We start from the raw sequence: 17,129 nt of genomic DNA on the forward strand, positions 1-17,129 counted from the left end.
GTCAGAGGAAAAATAAAATCAAATAAAAATAGTCGTACGAGGAAGTCGAACTAATGAGAATAAAGTAATATTTCCAGAAGCCGTATTACGAGAATAATTTTTTTCCAAGAATCGTTTTAGAATTACAGAAAAGTCTTAAGATGACGAAAATAAAAGCTTATGAGAATAAAGTAATAAAATTAGGAAGGTCGTACAATAAGTCATATTACAAGAATAAATTTGTACAACGGTACAAAAAAGTCGTAATTATGAGAATTAAATCATACAGGAAGTCACAAAATTACGAGTTGTGTGAGAATAATCATGAGAATAAAGTCGTATGAGAAAGTTTAAATAACGAGAATAAAGTCGTAACGGTACGAGAATAAAGTTCAATAAAATCATATTTTGAGAATAATTAAAATATTTCCGGAATGCTATGACTTCATTTGCGCAGTTTTGTTTGTTTTTTACTTTGCTAGTGTTGCCATAATCCTCTGTCATCGTTCTAAAAGGCCCAAAGAGTTTTTGTGGTTTAAAGTGCATTCACATGTTGTCACGGTCTAGTCAAAGCCCAGGGGAGGCAAGACTTTTTGTTTGTGCAATCTGACTAAAATTGAATATTCTGATTTTTTTTATCTGAAGATCAATTCCCAAAAGTACTGGGAAGTTTATTGTTGCAAATGGATAAAAAAAAACAAGTTTTCTAAATAATTTGTGATATTTTTGATATATTGATTTAATATGCGTTTACTCTTTGGGGGAAAATGAGCCGTCTGGTTTGTTTTTAAGTTAAAAAATCTTCATTTGTTTGAAGAATGAAATCATAAATAAGTGATGTTGAAGACCGGTGAGGAAATCTGTTGCTTCTTTCAGGAAGGAAACATTTCAAGGTTAAGCTCGCTGTTATTAATGCTTTCTGTCTGCTTCTGCTGCAACAACTCTGCTTTTTATTTTTTCCTGGAAAGCTCATTCCTCTGCAGAAATATTTCCAAAGCAAACCCGACTTCCTGTTTCTGCCCCGGTTCGTTGCGCTGCACAAATGCGCCCCAGAGTGCCGTAAAACCTAATTTATTAGCCGCTTGGTTATGGCTGCTAATGGCCTCTAATGCTGCTCATTCTTTAGCAAAACACTTTGAGCATCTCTGGCATTCACAGGAAGTTCCAAGTCTGGACTTCCTGACCGCCATGTTGATCATTTTCACACCTGGGTGCTGAAATGTTCCTTCTGTGCCTCTGGATCTCAAGAAAATTAACTGAAATTAACTGTTTTACACAAAAAGGTCACATAATGTGAATGTGTAATGGGATTCATGCTCAAAATTTTAACTTCCTCTATATGTTTTCCTACTACTCTCCAATTTTGCATTATTAGAAGCTACATTTGGTTTGCCGTTTATATTCGATGCCTTCCTGGATCTGAAATATCAACAATATTGATACCAAGTCAGTACTTCAGGTTCAAATTTCAACTACAAAAGAAAAAGTTTTAAAATTGCAATTTGAGAGCAATCTTGTATTGTAAAGCATACAAAAAAAAGACACAAATAGTTTATTTTTTATATTTCTCCCTGAAAGGGGTGGTATTATGTATTCAAGTAACTTTGTTGCTTTCAGTTATTATTACAAAGTCAAATTACAAATATATGACTTTGTAATTTTACGCGTTGAAACTGGACCTCTGTCTCTTTAAGAAGCTCCTGCTCTCTCCGACACTCCGCCTTCAGGAAGTCATCACAACATGGCTCCTCTACTAGCCCTTTAACAATGTTTTTACCAGTGTTGCTCTGAGAAGTAGCTCCTATAATGAGCTCAGCTGATGCTAATTGCTTCTGGCTAGTCTGAAGGAGCTGAGTGGTTTCTATGGAGATTAAATAATTTCTCAAATATGCATGAAAGAATAAAAGCTCCAGGTATGTCTGATATGGGAATAAGATTATAACATGATGTAAAACTAAAAAAAGCTGATTTATTTATGATACTGCCCCTTTAAAAATGTTCAGAAACCAAACAAGCCTTTTGCTTCCAGATGTCAGACCATTCAGGCCCTTAAATATTCTCCCTCTTGCTCTAAATTACAACAACCCGTGATCTGTTCACTTTCATTTCACACTGAGCGACCCTCCATTTCCCTCCATTTCACAGCATTTGGTCTGTAAAGTGGAGTAGATCATTGGTAGCTTTTAGGGCGGAGGAAATGGATCAGTCATCCTGGGAAAAGAGACGATGCGTCCGTGACTCCCTGAACTCCCGGCTTCCTCTCTACAGAACCGGCAGGATTTTTAAATCTGAAATATTCATGATGTTGCAAAGTGAAGACACTGGTGCCAAAGTAAGTTCTCCCCATTTTAGTGCTTCTATTTTTGTTGTTTTTTAACTTGGTGCCCTAAAAGAGCAGAGGCGACCCCAAAAGGGGGATAAAAGAGGGCCATGGCCCCTCTTAGAAAATACTGCCTCCCAGAAAATCACACGATGGTGTATTAAAACCACTGCAGAAAGAAAGAAAAGGAGTTAATTTCCACCCAAAAATCTAGAAAAAACAAGAAAATGTCTTAGTTTGAAAAGTTGCAAATATGCTGGAAAAAACTCTGAAACTTTTAGATTAATTCCAGACATTTTCTAGAAAAAAACCCAGGAATGTCTGATTTTCAAAAGTTAAAAAATTGCTATGAAAAATCAAAAAAATTTAGGTTGACTTTAGAGACGTTGAGATTAATGGCAGAAATTTTTGAGAGAAAAAAATGAAATTTCAGATTTTGAAGTCAAAACTATGCTAAAAAAAAACTTAATTTCTTAGAATAGGAACTTTTCTAAAAAAATAAATCAGTGACTGTTAAAAGTCAAAAAAATTGTCAGTAAAACTGAAATTTTCAAGAAAAACTTGGACTTTTCTAGCTTTTCAGTTTGAAATTTTCAAGAAAAACTTGGACTTTTCAAACTTTTCAGTTTGAAAATTTCCGAGAGGAGCTCTCTTTTTTTCACAGATATGTCTCACACTATTCTGTCACAACATTGACAATTTCAACAAATTAGTAAAACATTTTCTTTGCATAAAAGTTGCAAACAGCAGTATTGAGTGCCTATTTTTTGTAAAATAAAACTGAAAAAATGTATTTTTTAAGACTATACATTTGTTGTTTTTTTAGTCCTGTTAAGATAGTAAATAGACAATATTTTAATAAAGCAAAGTAGCCTAATTTTGGTAGAAAAGGAATTTGTAAATCAATGTTGATCCAAAATATAAACAGCGTCTTACACTGTTGCTGTATTAAAAGACAGGTAAATATTTTCCAAATCTTTTTATGGGTTTATTAACCTATTTTTTATTTTAATTTTAATTGTTTGACAACAAAGGTTGTGCAGCATTTGCTGGTTTTAGCAAAAATGTAATTAATGGGAAAAGAAACATTGTTGATGAATGAAAAATACTTTGTCCTGTGCCTGAGTCAATAAACGTATAAGAAGATTTTATTCTTTATTCTTTTAAGGTAGTGTAGCTTCTACTGGCGTCCTCCCAGATTAAGTTCATGCATCAACATTAGATCTCTGATGCTCCGTTTAAATTACGTCACTCAGCTAATCTCCCATTGGTCGCAGGTTCTGCCACTTTGACTCGCCGACCAATAAGAGGCCGCCAATTCCGGGAAGGGGCGGAGCGTGTTGGCGCAGGGTGGTTGCCATGACGACAGCGTATGCCGATCGCTGCCACGACTTTTGTGTGGGCAGAGTCTGAATGGAAGGGGGGGCTGTGGGGGGGGGGGGGTGACGTCACTCGGGAAGACGGGAGGAAAACATCTCGTCCAGTTCCTCCGTCCGTTTGTCTGCCGATTATCATAACAACAACAAATGGCGCTGGGAGGCAGATACAAATAAATAAGGCTAATAATAATAATAACTTTACCCACTAAAATAGTGGGAAATTTTTGTCTTAAAATTATATGTAAAATTAAGATATAAATAAATTTGAGAAACTTGAGTAAAAAATAATTCTAAATAACTATAATTAAAAATTCAAGTTTGATTTTTTTTTCATTCAATAATGTAATTACAAATTTTAAAAAACTAATAATAATAATAATAAACCCCCATTTAATTTTTTTTTAGATATAATTACAAATCAATACAATTAGCAATATTAATAATAAATTCAATCCCCAAAATAACATGAAACAAACGTTTTATTAATAACCAAAATAAATAAATGACACAAATATTAAAAAAATTGAAGTAAAATAAATAAATAAATTTAGTAAAGACTATAATAAAATATTTGCTAGATTTTAATATAATCATTCTTAATTCTTAGTCGTATCTAGTTCTGTATATTTAAACCTTTTAAACGCTACACAATTATGAGATAGTATTATTACTGTATCAAGATATATTAGGATATTTTATGAAAAACTGAGCACATCATGCAAGTGACTAATAGGTGAGTCATGAATCAATACTGACGACAAAGAAAACAACACTGGCTGCTTACAAACACTTTAATTCTCAGGCGTTAAAAATGAAAGATGTGGATGTCACAGAGCAAACATAAGGCCAGTTAAATGGTTATTTTGGTCACTTGAGGTTGTTTTCCCTTTTCTCCATCCCTCTGGTGGCTCAGCGCGGTGGATGTTTGGATGCGCTCCCTCCCTGAGCGGCTCTCCGGTTGTGACTCACCACTCTGGGCTGGAGGACCGGCCCCTCCTCCAGATGACATCACAGGGATGGAAATAGCAGCGGCATTAAAGCCTCCTGTTATGGGAGCCTGCTGAAAGCCCTGCGACCCCGGGCGGCCACCTCAGCCCGAAGGGGGCGGCTGGGAAGGCGGAGGAGATAATGAAGTAAAGAGAGAGCAACAAGTCGGAGGCGATGCTAACGCAGAAAAGGTGCGAAACGCCCTGAATGTGAACCAAGTCTGACTTTATTTAACGTAGTGCGATAAAAGAGCAAACAAAGTTACATACAAAGAAATTTAAAGCAGAAGCAGGCAAAAGAAGAACAGTAGTGAAGCATAACAGCCATCTTGGTTGGCAGTTGCTATGGAGTAGCTATGACAACAACAACAAAACCCCCACATCTTAGCACTAGCTCTGGCCTCGGAAATGTCTAACTTATAAACAGTATAAGTACATTAAAACTATTACTGAATCTAATTTTTGAGGTGTATTACACAGTATTACACCTCCGTGTAATATCAGTGATATTTACTGTGGTACTTACTGCCGAACTAGCTAAATTAGCTTAGCTAATGTAGCTTTTACCTGCTAGCTAAAACGGACATGTAGCCTGGCTACGTGTTTGTTACTTTTTCTTGTTATATGTTTTTTATTAAACTTCTCAGTGTTAGATTCAGAGTTGGGTCCAATTACATTTACTCAATTACGTTTACTTGAGTAACGATTTAAAAAAATAATAATAATAATAATAATTCCGAGTAATTTTACTGTGCTGTACTTTTTATTTTTACTTCAGTATCTCTACTCTTATTTTCTACCCACTTTGTTGAAGAACAAACATGTTTCAATCACAAATTCATCAGACACAGACACAAACCAGTTTTTATCAAAGTTTTATGAGTTTTTTAGTGAAAGAAACTAATTTGGAGACTTTTTTTGTTGTTGTTATTTATATACATTATTGTAATTTTGGTCCTTAAAATGACCAAATTTTCATCAGATGATGTAATTTTTAAATATAAAATTATTGATAATTAGATCAGTTACTCAGTACTTGAGCTGACTTTTTATCCAATACTGTTTTTCTCTTACTTGAGTAAAACTTTTGGGTTCTCTCTGGTTAGACTATGCTATTTCAGTTGAAGATTAATATAATTTTTGCTTATCGGAGATGTGTGAAGGGTTGCTGTGAATATTGTATGAAATGAGGCCAGTTTGCATGGAGGCCATTGTCAGTTTCTCAGTTTACCACACACTCTTCATGCTTCCCTCACACACCAACACTTACCCCTATCTGCCTGCTTCCTGCCTCGCTCTGTCAAGCTGTCTGTGTTAATAGAGTGTGAGCTAAAGAAATCAGGCAGTACGTCCGCTCCGGACACCTGAGCCAAGTCACAACCAGCATACAAGCCGAGAGACGCTCGTACTTTAGCATCTCCACAGAAGTAGGTCATCAGGAGTATTAAAATAACTGCTTCCTGTCCGTCCTCTGCAGCCATCACAACAACATCAGCTAACCTTGCCTCACTCTGCACACAAAGTAAAGGTTAGATCTCATCCACACTGAAATATGCATGTGGTAAAAGTAAAAAGCATCCACTCTGCACTCACATATCTGCACTCATCAGTTTTGGCCATCAAATGTGTCTTTAAAATAAAAAGATGTAAATAAAACTTTACGTGGCACGAAAATCCAAATATATCATTGTACAAATCTTCAAAATTTAGAATTTTGCTTGTTTTATTCCAAGCTGAGATGTTTAAATTTGACGTGTTTTCATAAGATCTTTACCTGACTAAGTATATCTTATTTTGAGCTTATATTTGTGCAATTACAGAGAAAAAAGAGAATACATTTCCACCAATGGTAGGCAAGTAAGATTTGGCGTCAGCCTATTGGTGTTTTGGTAAATTATGGGTTTGGTTGTTATTATTATTATTTTCAACTAAAAGATTTTGAGAAAAAACAAGATAATTTCTAAATTTGAAAAGCTTAAAATTTGCTAGAAAAAATCTAAAATTTTGAGACCAAATTTCTGCATTTGAACAGATGAATATTTTCAACTTTTCAAACTCAAAAATTTATAATTTCTTTCCAGAATTTTCCATTAATCTAAACATTTTTTGATTTTTTTCTAGCAAATTTTAAACTTTTCAAACTCAGAAGAGTTTAATGTCCTTGTTTTTTCTTTAAAATTTCTGATATTAAACTCAATTGATTTCTGAGTTATTTGGTGGAAATTTACTCTTCCTTTCTTCCCATCTGCAGTAGCTTCTGAATGACAAACCAAAGGGCGTTTCAGCACCGTCGTACATTGAAGTAAAGGAGTAAATTTTCACAAAAAAACTCAGAAATATTTGAGAAACAACAAGGACATTTCTGAGTTTGAAAAGTTGAACATTTGCTAGAAAAAACTAAAATTTTTAGATTATTCTCAGAAATTTTCTAGAAGAAACTTGAACATTTCTGAGTTTGAAAAGTCAAGAATTTCCTAGGAAGAATTTTGAGATTAATCATGGAATTTTTCTAGAAAGAACTTTTGAATTTCTGACTTTCAAAAATATATTTGATGTACTTTTGCTTGATAATGGAATTTGATAAAATGTTATTTTTATTGGTTGTTTCACAATTAGTTACTGTATTTTTTTATGGTGTAAAGGGCTTTTAACTTCCTTGTTGCTACATAAATAAACTTGACTTATTTTAGCGTAACAGACGAGAGGAGTACCTGTAACATATTACTCATAAAAACAAGATATTTATACTTATGTATTGGAGTGAGTGACGATTTGCTCCTTTTAGCATTGATGAGTTTCTGTCTAAATTTGATCTACCTTCAGATCATGTCCTGTCAACGATAGAGTAGGAGTTTGTCATGTCCGTGTGAAAATGTTGAAGTTTAAAAGAAAAACGAGCAAAAAAAGAAACAGAGGGAAGGAGCGTGAGATAACTGGAAGCTGGCAGATTGTTTTTGTACTTGAAGTGAAGCCAGCCACCTCAAGGACATCGAAACATGGGGCTGTGTGGGCATCAGCGTCACAAGAAAGACGGATAAGAGAAGGCAGTGGAGAGAATATATGCACTACCATAGCAACTTATGAATAATGTACATGATGTCATTTTATCAAATGTTCATATCAAACCAGCTGTGAAACTCACAGATCTATTCAGCAAATCCCTTCTGCTTTGGATTTATATCAAACATGGACCCCATCCTTTCATCTAGTCAATTGAATCTATTTATACATAGCTAGCTACATAGTGAATCAGATAGCTGTTCAATATTTAGCTAGCTAGCAATTCAAAGGGTCACATATTTTATTTTTATTTAATTTTACCCCTCCAGGGAGTCTTTTGTGGGCTCTAGTGTCCCTTATATGACAGTGGGCTGACAGGAAACGGGGAAGGAGAGGGAGGAAGACATGCGGCAAATATCGTCGGGTCCGGGAGTCGAACCCGTGACGGCCGCGTTGAGGACTCAAGGCCTCCAAATATGGGTCGCGCTAACCACTATGCCACCACGGCACGCCCCCACATATTTTATTTTGCTAGCTAGCAAAATAAATGTATGTATTAAATAAATACAGCTAAACTAATATATTTATTTATCTATAACTAGCTGGCGAGTTAACTAGTTCACTCTCTAGTTAGCTAGCTAAATAAATGTGCTTATTTAGCTAGCTAGATTTATTTTAGTGGATTATAGAATTTTTTTTTGCACTGCTGGGAGATTTTAAGGGAAAAATGGAGTTTAAAGTGGTAATCGGGTAACTAGATAGGGAACTTGTTAGCTAACTACCTACATAGCTAAATATCTAGTTAGCTAAATAGTTCTTTATCTATATGAAGAGATGAGGTACAAATTAGTTAACTAGTTCCCTATCTACCTAGCTAAATAAAATATGTGACCCTTTGAATTTCCTTTTAGGGACTTCCCAAAGCATTCGTTTATGTTTGGTTGATCACTTGCACAATTTTGGTCGACCTGTAGCCTTTAACTGTGGAGGCGCTTACATCATGATGGACAGACGAGGTCAGAACGAGGAAGGAGAAAATAACAGGATTAAGCAATCACTTTGTCTAAGAGGAACCTTTTTTCCACTTTGAGTTTCAGGCTGTTTAATTTTCAACGCTTGTAAATTCAGAATGATTAACCAGCAAGTTAAATATATACACAACAGATCGAATAAATGTCACTGTGATTAAAATGGTATGTTTAAAAAATATCTGATACTAAAATTACATTCTGAAAATAACCTCTGGGTAGATATTAAAAATATTTTTCATCAAGCCCACATTTCTGTATTAAAAGTGTTTTTCTTGAAACAGTCTGTGTGTAATTTATCTATATAATGTGTTTCACTTTGTAAATTGAGTTTCTGAAAACAATGAGCTTTTCAATAATATTCTAATTTATTTACTGGATCTGTCAGCCGTCGGGCCTGGGAACTCATTAATCAGCAGAAAATAATCAATTGCTGGATAGGATCTTAAATGTTATTCACAAATTGAAGTTATTGCTTAAGAAAAACACAAAAACCAACTGCAAGTCCACAGTTTAATGCCATTGAAAATTTATTGTGATATCTGATAGTTTACAATAGAGTGAAAACAGACATGTGAAATGGCTTCACTAAGACAGAATGCAAAGCAATGTAGTCAAATAAAAGCATATATTTGTCTTTAAATTTAGAGGAAAAAAATAAAACAGGCACGACATAAAGCCATTATAAATACAACATGCTGTAGACCTTAAGCTGGAGTTTTAACAGTCCTAAGAAAAGATCCTGTGCAGACTTTGTCCCGCCTTTGATCGACATCCTTTCAGGCTTTTGGAGCTCAAAATGCAGGCGGCCAGCGTCACAGTAAAACAGTAAACAGTTTTCAGCAGCAGAAACCTTCGACTTTCAGCGTTTGATGATGTTCAGTTCAGAGAATCTAAACATTCTGCAGGACGGAGAAAACAAAACGCTTTCCCAGCCTTTAAATTTGGTATGGAAGTTGAATCTCCTGGATCGACTTTCGCTCAACAGAACCCGGTTCTTATTTGGTACACAATGGTGACGCTGGCTGCCGCTTTTTGTTGGCTCGCCTCTACGAAGCTCTTCGTTTAGATCGACCAATGCTGGAGAATCCTTCGGACAAACTGGCAGACTCGTGTGTAAATTCAGTTACAATTTGAGCTGGCATGAACAGTGAGAGGAAGATTAGCTTCCAAATTTAGCAAACAGTTGTCAGATCAGACTAAATTTTGAGATATTAGTCTCGAACTGGGCTGCTACATTCAAAGGAAGCCAGTAGGTTAGTCTTTAATGGTGCATTCAAGTACTCAAACTCAACAAAAATGATTCCAAATGTCAAGATTTTTGGAAATGTGAAGCTCCACAGATCCCGATAATTGGTCAATTTAATCAGAGATCAGCTTTCTCCTGGAAAAGGTCATATTCAACTATTTTTGACCTGTGGTTAGGGACAAAACAAAGTCATATAAAGGGCCACAAATAGCCCCGGGGCCACACTTTGGACACCCCTGCTAAATGGCTAAAGTTAATCTTGTAAAAGTCTCCAAAAAGGGGCGGAGCTAGTGGTGTCCAGGGTCAAATGGGTATAAAAACAACTTTTTCGTCTGAAGATGAAGAAGTTGTTTCTAAAGGAAGCCATTTCTCAACTGCCACACCTGATTGGACGAAATTAATGTCCGTCAGTCGACTTTCTTGTTAATGCTAACGTACTTTTCTAGCATCAGATTTTGATTTACAAGCTGTTACAAGTTGTAACCAAGGGTATCAAAAACTTAAATAAGCACTCAGATATGGTTGTATTAGCCGGTCCGACATTGGTGGCATCTCTGTAACTTCTCTTTTCAAAATAAGAGCATCAACATAAATCACACTGTTTCAATAACCGACGGTAGTGATTTTTCAGAGACGTTTATAAATGGGGAGGCATAAATGTTGATACCTTAGCATTACGTTAAAAAATAAAATCCATTTTGGTTACTGAAATTATGTGAAACAGGCGTAAGAAGTCAAAAACAAATACAAATAAAATCATTATTCAAAAAATAATGTTGCTCAAACTGGCCTTGAGACAAAGGATTGAACCCTGAACCTTCTATCTTTTGGTTAATTTTTGCATTTCCGTCACTTTCTGTAAAATTTCTACATCTGAAACTAATCAAACAGGGTTTGCCAACAGAAACGTTTTAATCAGTTTTGTCTTTTGTGAATTATTTAGAAAATTTGGATGTTGTGCTCTGAAGTTGCTTTGGCAACAATTTCCTTTTACATGTCACTACTATGAATACTTTGATTTTACTGAAACATTTTAAGAAGTAAGCTAAGAAATAAAGGCTCAAAATATTTCACCAGGTGCAGTGAATTTATGTAAATTTACCTTTCTGAAATAAGTGAAAACGTTGAATTGCTTTTTTTGTAAGAACAAAAACAAGTTTGCATAAGATGTTAAATATTTCCATCTCTGCCAGCAAACAGACCAAAAAGGTCAGAATATTCTGTTAAATACTGTTTCCAGGATGAAGAATATTAAACCTAAATTCAGGGAAAACTGCTTGAATGCACCATAAAAGGAGTAACTTAATGCTTTAACTGGGTTTATGTGAATTTTATGACACCTTTGGAGTTCATTTCTAGATCCCAGAGACTAAATTGTGCAGAGCTGCTCAAGAACAAGTCAAGACAACTGGCGAACTGTAAGGTAAAGCGTCTCTAAAAACAGAAAACGGCGAGATTACAGTCAACCATCGACCCAACCCACATCACATTAAATAGAACACAGAAGTTAACAGGTCATTTTTGAAAAAAAAAGTAAACATGAATGTGAAATACAATCAGATAAACAGCCAGCGTCGCTGTGAAGGACCTCCAACATATCCGCCGCCTGAAAGCGCTCGAGTGTAACACTAAGTGTGGTGGCAAAAGGGTCTCGATAAAGGCTTTCCCTGCGACACGGTGGGAGATTCCAGCTCGCCCTCGACGTCTACACGGCTCAGCAGAGACCTAAACACCGGCTCTCACCACACAAGCTAAAACAAACAAGCTAACCGAAAAAAAGGGGGGATAAATCACTTCCAAAGAAACTAAACTGGCTCTTGACCTCGGATCAGCGGGAGCAGCAGTGAAACCAGAGAGCTGCGACACAAAAAGTAATAATAGAAAAGGAACAAACAGAAAGAGAGGAGGAAAAAAACCCAAAGAGAAAGTAAACATTCACTTTCATGTGCAGCCATGCACGTGGGCTGAAACACATGCAAAGTATGCACACACTCACACACACACACACATTCATGCACTCTCAGACAGAGGTACAGTGAACAAAAGTGCTTCAAGTCGGGGAAGTAAAAGAACTAACCCAGTAGAAATACGTATAAAACCTTAAATATGTTACTTTATGTACAAAAACTATCACGGGCCAATATCTCAGCGGTTTCTGTAATTAAATTTTCAAGTAGGTATCATTGCTATCTATTAAGGGTTTGCATTGTCAACGTTTTTTTTTTTTTTTTAGTTTTTTTTTTTTTTTGAATAAAAGGTCAGAGTGATCTGACTGACCTTGCCGGCAAAGTAATCAATCACTGCTGATTTTTTTAAACTGCCATCCTTCAAACCAATAACATACGGCCAGTTCTCGATGGGCACAAAGGAAAAAACAAAACAAAACAAAAGCCTCTACGTTTACTCTGAGAAATAATGTACTCAATATCCATTCATTTGTGCACGTCTAATTATTATCGTAGAAAATATATGTAGACAAAAGAAAAAGGGCAGAGTTGTCTGAGGATCTTCTAGGGCCGTGTTGAACCAGGACAAGGGAAGACACATCGGTTCACATGAAAGTTTTCCAAGTTATGCACTGCACAACAGAAAAAAAAATAAATGGGGGAGGCTGTTCATGTTTTGAAGAGGCACGAAATTCATTCGGTTTGGAGGCAAAGAAATCCAAAACACATCAGACATGTTAGGGCAAGAAAAGAACAAAAAAAGTAAATTTTTTTAAACTAAGGGCTTGTACACACGTAGCTGAGTCTTTAAGAAAAACAAATATTTAACATTTAACATCAAATCTGCCGCTGAGCGTTGTTTTAAATATGCCAAATCCACAGGGGGCAGTGTAGCGCAAAGCTAAAACCTTAGTCAGCCAATCAAGACTGCTTCAACGCAACGACGACTTCCTGTTTGGAATTAAACATGGCGGCAGGAGGTTGAACTACTAGTGATGGGATTTTCGGCTCGTTTTCGAGATGCGGCTCTATTGGCTCTTCTTACTGTGGAGAGCCGGCTCTTTCGGCTCCGAAACGGCTCCCCATATATATTTTTGACATTATTAATTAATTAATTAATTAATTAATAGCTTAAACCTAATTTTATAATATTGTGTTTCATTATTGACATTGTTAAGCACTTATGATGAGTAAAAATGCCGCATAACAATGCTATAGCAATACCGATGCGTGTGATGTCCGCATGTGCCTGTGCAGGTTGTTTGTCGAGCCTGCAGATAGAAAATGCTGACTTTGCACAGTCTGCACTCTGCCCTGGAGCTTGATGTAGCATAAAATGAGTCCAAATCTTGCTCCGTTTTCTGTCACTCATTTATTTTCACCTATTCAGTTCTCACACTGACTCCCCTTCTTTCTGTCGTGCTTCTTGACCGCTGACTGAGTGTCTGTACATAAACACCTGCCGACGAACGCTATACAGCTTGGCCAACTGCCTGCCGTTTCCACAAAAAAAAGTGGAAATAAACTTTTTTTTTCAGTGTTTTCCCGCCACATTATTAATTGAAACTATGTGTGATTGGTCAGATGTGTGGAGCACACGCTTGACATGAGGGCAGTGGACCGACCGAGGGACAAAAACTCTCCGCTCTAGCGCTGGCAGAAGAGCAAAACGCGCAAGGAGAGGGAGAAGGGGCGGAGAGACAGCGAGGCACCGCAGGACAAAAAAAACGATGTGGGGAAAAACTATCGGCTCTGGCACTTGCAGAGCACAAGCACAACGACAGGAAGGCGGAGAGACAGCGATATACCGTAGAAAAAAACCCGGCTCCCAAATAGGATCCTAAAACGGCTCCCATTGTGGAGCCGGTTCCAATCGTTCACTTCAAAGAGCCGGCTCTTAGAGCCGGATCGTTCGCGACCGACACATCACTATGAACTACTTTCAGATAGTGGACTGGGAATCGTGTCAAAGCAAGTCTGTGGGTATACTGGTGCATCATTTGTCGCAGGACCCTGAGTCTGTTTCCCTGTTTAAACATGCACACACAAATACAGAGTTTTCTCAAATCTACACATTGGTGTGAGTTTTTCAAAAGAACCGTTTCTAGGGATCTTAAATGGTGTTTTCATGTTGAGGCCAAAACGCATAAAAACGTATTTATCATCATATTCTGTTTCTCTATGATGGCGTTCGTGGGCTCTTGGAGAGGAAGGGTGCATTTCTGGCAAAAAACTCGGAAATTTTAAGATTAATAACAGAAATTTTCTAGAAAAAAAAGTGAAAGTCAAAAATTTTATAAGTTGGAAAAGTGAGATTAATCTAATTTCTGTTTTCCAGAGTACACACAAACAAAAGCTTTGGTCAGTTTTTTAAATATAAATTGTTTTTTGTCATTATGACTGCATGTTAGGGCTATTGTAGATTTTAAAAAAATTTATCAAAAGTTACAAAAAAAAAAAAGAAGTTAATTCCCACCAAAAATCTCATAAATTTTCTAGGAAAACCTGGAAATTTCTGCATTGAAAAGTCAAAAAATTGCTAAAGAAAACAGACATTTTGGAACTCAGAAATTTTCAGGTAAAAAAACTTGAAAAGGTTAAAATTTTCAACTTTCAGAAATTATCAGTTTTAGATTAATCTCAAATCTCAATGTTTTCATGTACTCACAAAACACAAGTCCTTTGATCTGAGGTTTTTTTTTTTTAAATTAGTAGTTTTTGTGCGGATTAAAGCCCAAAGAATCTATTTGGCTATGCATGGACTAGGCCTAAAATCACGTTGTCATCAAAGATGGGACCAAAAACAGGAAAAGTCAGAATCTGACATTAAATTTGAACTAAAAATCCAATAAAATTTAGTGTATAAAAAAAAGTTTTGCCTCCAAACCGAGATGAAGCACGCGCCTCAGCAACGTGCAAAGGATGTAGCGTTGTTCAAGTACGTCACTGTGTAATGCGTGACCACGCGCGCGCACACTATGCATATACACACACAGTCATATGCATATACACATATGTGCATGACAGCAAATATATATATATATCGAAACCATGTTCCAATCAATTTCTACATACTACGTACAATATCACAGTATTGATGGATATGTAATCATAGTATGTGTATTTATATTAATATGTAGCAGTGACTTTCATTGTTTCATTACTAGACAATGGGATAATACAGTGAGGACACTGACGTCAGCTTCCCCTCTCTAAAAATGATTTCTGCTCCTTTTTCATGTCTCTTTCATTCATGGTGCTGTTGCAAAATGGGACCAGCCACAATCGCCTTTAGCCTTACACTACAAATATTTATATATCTATAAATTTATATATGTATTTATATATAATTTTATACCTTTTCATGTCAAACAAAATAGTACGTGTTGCTTTTGATGCTTTTTGGGTGCTGAAAAGTACCAGAAAGGGAGAATTAACGTGAAAGATAAAACATAAGGAAACGCCAGCTATAAAATCAAACATTACTGGAATCCCAGCTAAAAAAAGAAAAGGAAAAATAAAAGCTGTTTCATGTTTGTAACTATAATAAACTCCCTTTGCCCGTTTCTTCTCAACCCATCCCTGATTGCTCATTTGGACAATAGCGAAGAAAAAGAAAGAAAAAAAAAGCACGCTCAAAAGACAAATAAACCAAACAAAACTCATGGAAATAAAATGCTAACCAGTAACATCCATCTGCCATCAAGCCAAAGCTTCACCAAACCCGAAAGTTAAAACTATGGCAAATAACAATAAAATAATAATAATGATAATAAAGTCATTGCAGATGAGTGGAATAAAGAAAAAACAAGATGTCTTTTTTCAGTGAAGTCTCTCCGTTCACATAGCGGTCGCCACAACACCACAATCACTTGTAAGCGTGTTTCGGTGGAGCCGAGGCTAGGTGCGGGGTTGGGCGGCGGCGAGGGAACCCAAACGTTGAGCGGCGACGGAGAACACACAATCTTCAAGGTGGCGTAGGTGCCGTGGGTTTTTAACTCCACTTCCTAATGCATTCGCTCTGTCCGGTTTCACGATGAACAGGTGGGTGTGTGCACGTGACGGAGGCCGGCGAGTGGAGGTCTTTTAAAGGGAAGAAGGTGTAAGTAATGGGGGAGGCAGCGGGGAGGAACGGGGGAGGGAAGATGGTCGACGCTCCACTCAGTTCAGTAATTCCAAGGTCAGAAAAACAGATTTAAGTAGATGGGACGTGGCCTCGGTGTCACTCCCATCCGTTGTCCTTAATCATGTGAGCCAGCTCGATGATGAACTTTCCCTCTTTGTATTTTTGACTGCTCTCAAACGCATGTTCCTGCGAAAAATAAGCAAAAAAGGAAGAAAAATATGCTGGTTACTGGACTGGTGGATTTAACCCAACAACAGCATGTTATTGTTTACATCCGGAAATTTCAACGCTGGAGGGCAAAAAGGTGATCCTTCTACATACCACGCAGAAAAAACGTTGAAGAACAACTCAAAACCAATGTGTCAGACCCGTTGCCATAGCAACTGACTGACAACAGCTCCACTAATGCATCGGCACCAAACCAAAAACACTCAAAACATTTGCCACACAATGAACAGAACATTCAGCCCGTTACGGTATCATTTTTTATGTTTATTTTGCAATTATTAATAAGTGATTTTCTGATCACTGCAGTGGTTGATTAGCTAATTTAAACACCTGCTCTCCTGATGGTCTGTCAGAGATGGGGTGTGGGTCGCCCCCTTTGTTCTTTTTTCAACTGAACTGAAACAGAATTCCACAGCACATCTACGTGTTAAGGTTGTCAAAGTCAAGCTAGCATAACTGTCCTACTTCCCTATATCTTGCTCTGTTTATAATTGGAACTTTTTCCTGACCTTATTTTCTAGCGGGATTTTGTACATGTGAAGTAATGTTGCAACCTGTCAATAAAATTCAATTTCATGAGATATTTTAGGGTGCATCTACACCAGCCCTTTTCTTCTCAGAAAATTGAGATAATCATGTCAATGTAAAAATCAATCTATATAACTGCACATGAAATTAAAGAAATGACATTTGTGCAGTATAATTATAAAAAATATATATATTTGACTCAGGTAAGTCGTCACCAGTAAAGCCAGTCAAGCTGAAAATCTAGTGATTACTGGTCGCTATTTAAGCTATCAGTGCATCTCTAAAACAGTGTTTGTAATTGGATTTCACTCTGAATCTGATTAGTGGTCTCAGTTGTAAATGGATTAAACTGGATTGAAC

The 17,129-nt window shown here is 36.6% G+C and overlaps 1 protein-coding gene and 1 long non-coding RNA gene across 4 annotated transcripts in view; both read right to left on the minus strand.

Moving 5' to 3' along the window:
- Positions 1 to 4,455: 4,455 nt before the first annotated feature.
- Positions 4,456 to 6,132, minus strand: LOC111610302. Its single transcript, XR_002753576.1, has 2 exons — positions 5,935 to 6,132; positions 4,456 to 4,786 (listed from the first exon to the last, which is right to left on the minus strand). It is a non-coding gene; the product is annotated as an uncharacterized LOC111610302 (long non-coding RNA).
- Positions 6,133 to 14,575: 8,443 nt separating this feature from the next.
- Positions 14,576 to 17,129, minus strand: part of ypel1 (yippee like 1) — a 32,384-nt gene continuing 29,830 nt past the window's right edge. For all 3 annotated transcript variants that reach the window (XM_005813354.2, XM_023343592.1, XM_023343591.1), the window contains exon 5: positions 14,576 to 16,199. In XM_005813354.2, the coding sequence (XP_005813411.1) occupies positions 16,110 to 16,199 (90 nt within the window). In that variant the 3' untranslated portion in view covers positions 14,576 to 16,109. The remainder of the gene's footprint in view (positions 16,200 to 17,129) is intronic.

The sequence above is a fragment of the Xiphophorus maculatus genome, chromosome 12 (genome assembly GCF_002775205.1).
Source record: "Xiphophorus maculatus strain JP 163 A chromosome 12, X_maculatus-5.0-male, whole genome shotgun sequence".
Taxonomy (NCBI): Eukaryota; Metazoa; Chordata; class Actinopteri; order Cyprinodontiformes; family Poeciliidae; genus Xiphophorus; species Xiphophorus maculatus.